We start from the raw sequence: 9,405 nt of genomic DNA on the forward strand, positions 1-9,405 counted from the left end.
CTCTGAAACTTTTTTATGATTCCTACAACAAAGTTTTTAAAGTTAAAATGCCTTTGCAAAATCACATATAATTTTATCTCGGTACTAAAATCTATAATTTTACATTTCTGGTAAACATAATACAGAGCTGGCAACACACTCTAATCTCTCTCAAATCAATCTGTTAAATCTCACTTCAAACAAGAGGAAGCCTCAGAGCCACTCCTTCATTAAGAAATACAATTATATATGTTAAATCAGCTTTCTGTGCACACAGGACAGAGTCTGAACATCAGAGCACAGTTTGTCTGCATTGTATAGTCCTTGGTTTGAGATGATGTAGTCCTAAACAAGTCAAATTTATACATCTTCCCCCCACCTCAATGCATAACCGGCTGCTTAATGCACAGCACAGAATCGATAATGAATTTAAAAAAAACATTAATTTACAAACTCTATCGTGAGATGTTTAATGTTTTACATTCACATCATATAGTCAGAATGGTACATTCAGAATGGTACATGTTTCAAACACATGATGTTGTATGTGCTTGGATTCCACAAATACTTTCCATATTTCCTTACCATTCAAGACTAGGTCAAATGTTCATTATACAACACGACCTAAAAGATTTTTCAAACATGTACCGGACCAGAGGCCTGTACTATGAAGCACGTTCAACAGACCCAGGATATCTTTTCATTATCTGGCTTAACTGAACCTAACATTGACCTTCCTGGATAACCTGTACTATGAAGCTGGTTATCAACTGGTTCAGTTAACTCAGGTTTACCTATCTGGCTATAAGCGCGTTCATGAAACTGCTCCAGAGCAGGTAAGGAGTTCAGTGCAAGTTACCATGGTGATTTACCCTGGTAACAAGTGAACCACCATCATAGGACTGAAAACCCAGAGTTAAACCTGAAGTTACCTTGATAACCTCAAATCCTGCTTCATAGTACAAACCTCTGTGGAGGCTATAAACAATCAAAGTCTCATTTATTCACGTAACTTAACCTGAATAGTAACCAGGTATCGTTAACCCCTCATGGGTGCTGTCCTTGGTGCTGATTTTCTGTGCGTCAACAGCTACTTCAGCAGACTAGTTAACACATGCAGCTCAATCTAGGCAAGCAAGGCACAATAAACAATAACACATGGCTACATGAGCAGTCAACAGTAACGCCACAGAGAGAGAAGGGGGTGGGGTGGTGTATTTCACTCCCCATATCTGAAGAGGGAGGCCATTCTCCTGTCTTTCATGGTGGTAAAGTGCTCAATAACGATGTCCTAGAATTTCCCACAGGCTTTTAAGTCCTCCACAATAACAGTCAGTGGATATTTTGCCAAGGTTTACAAGTCTGTTCTGTTAGACATGTCCATCAGATATGTTGTTATCCCTTTCAGACAGGAGACGGCGGGCTCTGCTGATGTGCTGGTGGCTGGAGCAGCTAGTAGACCCCAGAGAGTGTGCTGTAGGTCATCCTCAAGAAGCTGCACCAGCTTTACTGATGACTTGTGAAACAGCATGTTGATGTACAGCATGCGTAGTTCATTCACAATCAAGCTCCACAAAATTGCCCCTGTTGGAGCAGCCAGTGGCCTCATTGTGTCTCCTGAATGCTTGTTCTCGGTGCACAGGTTAAAGGGCTGCAACAATGAGTGTCATCAGAATCTCCCGTTTCTTCTTCACCTGTTCATTGTACTTCTTTGTGCAAATGTTTCTTGCCAGGGCCAGAGCCTCGTAAATCCTTATGCATCCAAAAAGCTTCATTTTCACAGCACAGTCTATGTGACTTTTTGATTTACCATGTCTCTCAATTGCCATTGACAGGTTGGCAGGATCAATGAATCCTGTAGTGGCCCAAGGATTGTTCAGTGAGCATGAATCCTTGTCAAAAAGAGACATGTTCAGCAAAATAGCTGTTGAAGTTTAACACTACCAGCTAGTCACTCTATGCGGCCATAATTGTCCTCGTTGAAAGTCTGGATCCCTCCTCTCCGTACGCAGCTCTAGTTTTGGTGTTGACCTGTGATCAGATTTAATTTTAATTTTTTTTTTAAACTCCAATCCTCCATTCTCCATAATTGCACTTGCTGATGTTGTTAACAGTGGAATAACTTTGATAGCATGCTATGATTTGATTGGTGTGAGGCCACAGGGGCGGGTGGCCTTCCTTGCCATAGTCCTGACTAATTACATTTTGGCAGTGGCATGACGGCAATACGCGCTTAGTGGTTAACCCTTTAATTATTTTTTTAAACCAAATATTGTTTTGAATGTAAAACTAATTTACTCAGAGGCTCGTTCAACTAACTCACTTGCAGCCAGTCTTCACATGTTTGAAATGAGGCTGTGCCTCTAGTCTCTAGCAGATCACTGGTTACTAAGTAACATTTTGATTGTAGTAAAAATGTGATCAGAACAAAGTAATTGCTAGACTAAAGGTTTCTAAGGGTGCCGTGCATTGAACTCAAACACTTTGCACAACCTGCATCAGTTGTATCCAAAGCACCATCAGGCAGACCAGAATAGACCACACCGTCACAAGATCAATACATCAAGCTTAGTTCCCTGAGAGCTAGAAAAGAAACTTGAGCACAGATGCTTTAATGCACACTGTCTTTCCAGCAAATACTCAGATTCTGAAATTCATGAGATCACATCAAGATCACATCTTAGGTCCAGCATCTTGACTTGACTCTTGACTATTTGTAACATGTATACACACATCTACATGTGTGTATGTATATGTATATATTTTCAGCAATGTGGTTTGCTGCTGTAGGTAGTCATGATGTAATGACGTCAACATGTCACAGTGTTGTTGATAAAATGACATTTTTTTAGTCAGGTTTAGATTCATACATGTGTTTTCATGAACAGTGTGACATGGTGCAGCCTGATGATTTAAGTAACTACATTCATATCTGCTGCTGCAGGTTATTGTAGTTACTGGCTGTCAACATTCATTAGACTGACACTAAAAACTGCACAGTTTTTTCCTTCTAAGTCAACAAAAGATAATTAAACATCTACTATTTATAAGTTAAGTTATTTGAAAATGGTGAATGCTAAATGTAATTGAATTCTATAAGGGATTGTGGTTTTATAAGCAGATTAGATACTGGACTCATTTAATAAAATGGCCCTAATAGTCCATTATCTGTAAACCAAACTTTTGCCTGTGCTTTTGTCGCTTCTCTGTCAGAGTTTGTTGTGTGGAGCTGTGAGCTCGCATTCATACTAATGTTGGGAGAGATAATACGCATGTTTGACAGTCACGTCTGCAATAATTCAGTCCGTATACCCCAGTTGTGAAGCAAACAGGATAATAGTTTTATTCCATCTGGAATGAAATTAGCTTGTGATGATTTCCCAGCATTAATCTTCCAACTAAACCTCTATCTGAACAGCAGGGACCATGAAGGCTGAGCTCCACCTAGTTATGGGCAAGGATGATTAGTGAGGAATTGGTATGCATGGCAGGGACTGGGGCTTTGCACAATTTCATCCAGGCCACAAGACAGAGCCGATCATCATTTAACCACATCAGTGTGAGCGTCTTACACATGAACACATTTACACATCCATGTTATTGTCTTCAAAACCAGAACTCTTGTATGCATTTTGAATTTTGGACCTAAAACCTCTGGATAGGAGTTAGGGAGTCTCCAACCTGAAGAGCTCCTGTAAAGGCAACCGTGAATTATCATAATTAAATGTCAATCGTTACATTTTCACTAATTCACCTGTCCCTGTAACAGTAAAGCAGCCACACGTGTTGCATCTCCACTCCCACTGTGGTCTCGTCAGAGTCTGTGGTCCCACAGTGATGTGCTCAAACTCCCACTGAAATCCTCTAAAAGCCTGTTTTTGTTTGGAAAAACTCTCAGCTACCTGAGCTTGCAGAATCCTATCACAGCGCTCTCTAGACACCTAAAGATACTGTTAGCCTGACTTTATTTCAAATCCCTCTCAGGCATGTTGTGATCAACAGCACCATCTGCAGTGTGTGTGAACCGAGGCAGGAAGGTAAACTGTGCTGGAAACAGAGCTACGAGGCTGGAAGAGGCAGTGAAAACCCTGCTCTGATCATGTTTTCTTCTCTGTGAATTTAACCATCAACTGATGATGATGAAAATCAGAACATCCCTGAAGGAAACGCCACTTAGCTGATATGCAGCTTTTATCAGCGTACATCATCTGCCAGAGTGATTTAAATTGTTCACTTAGTAGCTTTAATATATAGCCGATCTTAAATCCTGGGGTTTAATGGTTAATTTTAGACTTTGATGCTTAGATTTGAGGTCTTTCAGCCATTGAAATGTCAGTCATTTGCCCAAGTACTGGCTCAATTCAAAGTCCACATTTACCGTGTAAATGCCAGGAAGTGTTGTTGATGTGCCTGTTATTGAGGATGATTTGTGAGCCAACCAATGTATGAACTTGGGAACTTGGCAGCATACTTTTTACATGAACCAGCGGTGATGGCAGAAGACAAACCCACAGTTGTAAGGATTTTTGTTCTACAGCTGTTGTGTTACGAGATAAAGTTTTGAGATGTTGACAAAACACTTTCATCTCAAAGTTCTTACTCACTTGTTCTTAGGTTTTCAACCAGGTCACACAGTTTCCCTCAGGGCTCAGTGGACTGGAGATGCTCCAACTTTCCATTATTCTGAGCACTGTTTGCAGTTCTCATACATATTGGCTTAAAAATTGGGCTTCACAATTTATTTTTGACCACATCACTAAGACGTAGCAGTTTTAAGATGTTTAGATTTGAGCCTACCCTGAGTTGAATAGGTCTTATTGTAAATACACAATATAGTGAAAACAAGTTGAAAACAAGTGTATCTGTTGTGCTTAGGTGAAATCAGCTGAGTCCAGCTGAGCTGGAGAACATTGTTGTCCCCATTGCAAGTTGAGTGCACCCTGTTGACCTTGTATTGTGAGTTTGAATTCCCAAGTTCAACTTACAGGTAAGATGCTTCAAACCCCCAAGAATGTGAGTTGAGTTCAGATGTGCTGTATTGAGGAAGAACTTCTGTTTTAACCACAATGAGTCAAAACTCAAATCCCCCTCTGATGAAAATCAAGTGTTTCACCTTGTTTTTATATGATACAGACATGCTGAGAGAAATAATCATCAACTCCATGACTGAGTGTTTCCACCTTGAACTGCAGTGAACCAATGACAGTCTCATAAACACAGATTCAGACAGCCAGGGTTTCATACATCACAAACCTAAGGAACCAATCCTGTCAACTCGTGAGATAAACCTGACACCTTGTCAGTACAGAGAGAGAAAGACAGTTAGCATTAGCACAATCACTAACACTGTGTCAGCCACTGCCAGTTACAAGCTAACAAACATAAACAAATAAAAGATGCTAACTATGCTAACTGTTCTGATACGTCTGCTAGTCTCTGGTTCTGGTCTCAGACTCCTCATCTGATTCTGGGTCTGACTGAGGCTCAAACATGTGGCTGAGTCTCTCTGATGTTTCCTCCTCTAACCATCTTAATACTCTCTGCTCTTTCACCTGTCCACCTGGAGACAGCAGGTGGTGGGCGGGGCTAAAGGCCTGATCCAGATTTCTAAATCAGGAAGTAAGAGGAGATGAGTTTCAGACCAGTTATTGATGTATTTTTTCTCTTTTTAAGTGTGAAAGCCATGTTAAACAAAATATGAATCACAGCACATATAAAACATGTCTGGAGAGGAACTTTAATAAATTGGTTCAAATCAGTGGTCATCAGTCAGATCCAGTCCAACAGGTGCTTATAAGGTTTTCATTCTCCTCTTCTTTAACACTCATCCTCAATCTCTTTCTCCCCCCCTGAACAGCATTGACAAGGTGTCCAAGGTGGCGTCACCAGTGCTAGTGATCCATGGTACGGAGGACGAGGTCATCGACTTCTCTCACGGTCTTGCCATGTACGAACGCTGCCCCCGTGCTGTGGAGCCCTTGTGGGTGGAGGGAGCCGGCCACAACGACATTGAACTGTACGCCCAGTACCTGGAGAGACTCAAGCAGTTCATCTCCTTCGAGCTTCCCACCTCCTGAGGGGGAGCTCCACCCATCAGGCCCGGGTTCATCTCAACACACTCAAGAAGCCTCCTCCTTATCATCTCCCAACTTCCTCTCTTAGCAAAGGGGGCAGGACCAGAGTAAACTGACCACACTGTTCTCCCCTGTCCTCCGAGCCATTTCAGGGTGGGAATGTGTAGTGGACTGGAAGAGGAGGTGGTTCTAGATTGTTGTGGTGCAGCTGAGCGTAACACCAGTCCCGGAAGGTGTGTAGCTGTGGTTTAAAATGTAGTGTCTCCTAAACCCTGGCTGTTGCTCCTACATGTGGACCCAGTTTGCCAATGAGCCCAGGCCTAGACAGTGTTTGCACTCGCTGCTCAATCTGGATTCATTTCCCCCTCCAGCTCTCAGCCTTCCTCTCTTCTCCCACTGACTCTCCCTCACTTTTCCTCCATCACTGTCTCTCACTGTGAGCTTCAGTTCGTCACGTCTCCTCACTCCTCCCCCCGCTCCTCCCACACTCCCTGCTTTTCTTTGGACAGAGTCTTTGCAATGTTCAAGCTTGATTTTTCTATTCTTTTATACCAGGTGAAGAAGTATCAATTTTGCACCTCGAGATAAAATTGAAGTTTTTTACTTTTTATGTGTTCTTAAGTTACCATTCAGGGTTGATTAAACAGTTGCACTTTTCATGTGCAGACATTTTCAGGTAATGATTTGTTTTCTGCATTTGAAGATGTATGTTGATTTCTTTTGGCATTCCATGTTTTTTCTTAATTGCAGTTAGAACTCTTTTTTTTTTTTTTTTTTCCCCAGAGTGTGTGTTTAAAAGCTGTTAACCAGAATGCACCTCTGCACATCTGGTCTTTGTAGCTGTGATCTTTGTTGTCCTGGTGCATGCTACTCTCACATCAAATTTACAAGCTGCTTTGACCTACATCATTAATCGTTAGTGTGTGCCACTGTGCTTATTGGCACACACATATTTAATTCTGTGAGAAAATGACTCAAGTCCTTGAATACTTTGGAGCTTCTGATAAATTTAGCAAAGAGTTACTTCCATGAAACATTTAGAATAGGTTTGCCTATTCACAATTGTACACCATTAAAGGTGATGTAACGTGAACCTGAATTTACCAGAGGACCTGAATGATTGAACTGATTTCATCAACCTATGCTGCACAATACAAACACATCCTGACATCTCAGCACTTGGTGAAGCCATTGTTGAAACAAAGAAGATCCCACATGTTGGGTAATATAGAAGCTGACCTCAGTAAAAGAGAGAGCAGCAGGTATCAGGACTGTGCTTTTGTTAACTGGAGATTAACAGCTGATTCACACAGGAGACTGTAAAGTGAAGCCAGGGTTTGTGGTGCTGGGTTTACCTGCAGATTAAAGACACTCAACTGTGAACCCCGCTCCATGTGAAGGTATTTTAAAGTGAAGGTGTTGTTGCTTGGGTTTGGGTGTGTATTTAAGTTTTCAGTCATTTCACACTACAAATAAAGCCTTATGTTCGTAAACATTTCACCCAGACAGTCCTGGCAACTACATCGGGGCCCTTGTGGTCTTCAGGTGGACTGATAACTGCTGCTATTCATCAGAGGATCAATCATGTCAAAGACAGTTTGAAATGACAGCATGGTACTAAAACCGAATCATCATCATCATCCTCCTCTGTTGTCAGCCACGTGTTCCTGCCTGCAGGGACGTTCTCCTCTACCAACACTGTCTGCTGAGCCTTGTCATAGTTTGGACTTGGAGCTGGGAAGACGTGGAAGAACCACGACGGGGAAATGAAATGCTGTGGAAATAAGCAGCGCATGCAGACCACCTCTTATAGTTGTGGACATTTCAACCTATATCAACTGTATTTGAATGATTTGTTCTTTGCCCCCCTATAATGAAAAAAAAAAAAAGCAGTAAAACACTAAACAATGATGTTTCAATCACACCAAAAGAGAAAAAAAAAAAAGAAGGAAAACACTATCACATTGAGATAAATGGTGAAAATGTTTTCAGATGAAGATTGTGTTTGAAGGATATTTCCATAGCAACTTGTGACGATCGTTTAACTGATCTGTGTATTGCTGTAAAGTGGTTTGTCAGTTGGGTATGAATGTTTTCTGATTATAGATAATGTTGGGCCGATGCTCTGGATAATGAGCCCTTGATCATCTCTAGTATAATTCCTCTAGCTCCTTTCTTTTTAAAAGGAAATGAAGACCCTGCTTTGGTCCTGATCATTGTTTTGATACTGACATTTTTACGAGGCTTTCCAGTCTAAATGTTGATAGATTTACACTGTCTCTGAAGCTGGTTTGTATGATAATCCTCTGTAACGGTATACTTCAATATCTTCTCTATACATGTTTAGCCCTCACACAGGGCCGTCTAGTCTCATTGATCGAACACTGGATTCACGATATGCAAATGAAAGACAGATGATGATGCTAGTAGAATCAGATTTTGTAATAGTGTGTAAAACAGATGAAATAAGCCTTAAATATGCCATGAAACAGATTGTCATACATGTGATGGTTGTTGTAAGAAGGCAGCCCAATGGATGTTTTAATGCTTATAATGGAATAAAGGATGCATGGAAGTGCGTGTCGGCCTCATTGTTTCACTGTGTTAGAGGGATTACAGGCCTTTTATCACTTGTCTTCCCTGCTTGGTTTCTTTTTAAAGGCTCTGTTCAGTATATTACATAGTGTTGGTTTTATTTCGCACCATAGGTACAGTGGGTGCAAAGATGTTTTTCATCATTTTCACCAATTAGTCATCAGTTGGTTTCCACCCACAGCATCTATGACTATTTTTAGGAAAGTCAGTGAGAATGGAAGATTTTGCCTTTCCAGCATGTTTTGACAGTTTTTCATGATTGTTTAAACACATTTCTTGAAACCTTCCATGATCTTCTCAAAATTAAACACAAACCCCCGCTGTCAAACTACACTGCTCAAAAAACACTTAATCATCACAGTATAACATCAAGTCAGTTAAACTTCAGGGATATCAATCTGTCCATTTAGGAAGCACAAGTGATTGTGAATCAGTTTCACCTGCTTTGGTGCAAATGGAAGTGACAACAGGTGCAATTGAGAGACAAAAACTTCTTGACTGCTTGTTCTCTAGTTTTGTGTTTTGCTAGTGTCCTTGTCACTACTGGTGGCATGAGGCGGTACCTGCAGCCCAATCAGGTTGCACAGGTAGTCCAGCTCCTCCAGGATGGCACATCCATACATGAGGTCCCAAGAAGGTTTGCTGTGTCTCCTGGCACAGTCTTAAGAGAATGGAGGAGGAACCGGGAGACCGGCCGTTACACGAGGAGAGCTGGACAGGTCCAAAGAAGGGCATCAACCCAGCAGCAGGACCGGTA

General features: G+C 41.4%; 1 protein-coding gene across 1 annotated transcript in view; it reads left to right on the forward strand.

Moving 5' to 3' along the window:
- The window catches only part of abhd17c (abhydrolase domain containing 17C, depalmitoylase), a 28,085-nt gene extending 19,452 nt beyond the window's left edge, over nt 1-8,633 (forward strand). The window contains exon 3 of the mRNA XM_056382248.1: nt 5,837-8,633. Coding sequence (XP_056238223.1) covers nt 5,837-6,056 — 220 coding nt within the window. The 3' untranslated portion in view covers nt 6,057-8,633. The remainder of the gene's footprint in view (nt 1-5,836) is intronic.
- The last annotated feature ends 772 nt before the right edge of the window (nt 8,634-9,405 follow it).

The sequence above is a fragment of the Seriola aureovittata genome, chromosome 1 (assembly GCF_021018895.1).
Source record: "Seriola aureovittata isolate HTS-2021-v1 ecotype China chromosome 1, ASM2101889v1, whole genome shotgun sequence".
In the NCBI taxonomy this organism is placed as follows: Eukaryota; Metazoa; Chordata; class Actinopteri; order Carangiformes; family Carangidae; genus Seriola; species Seriola aureovittata.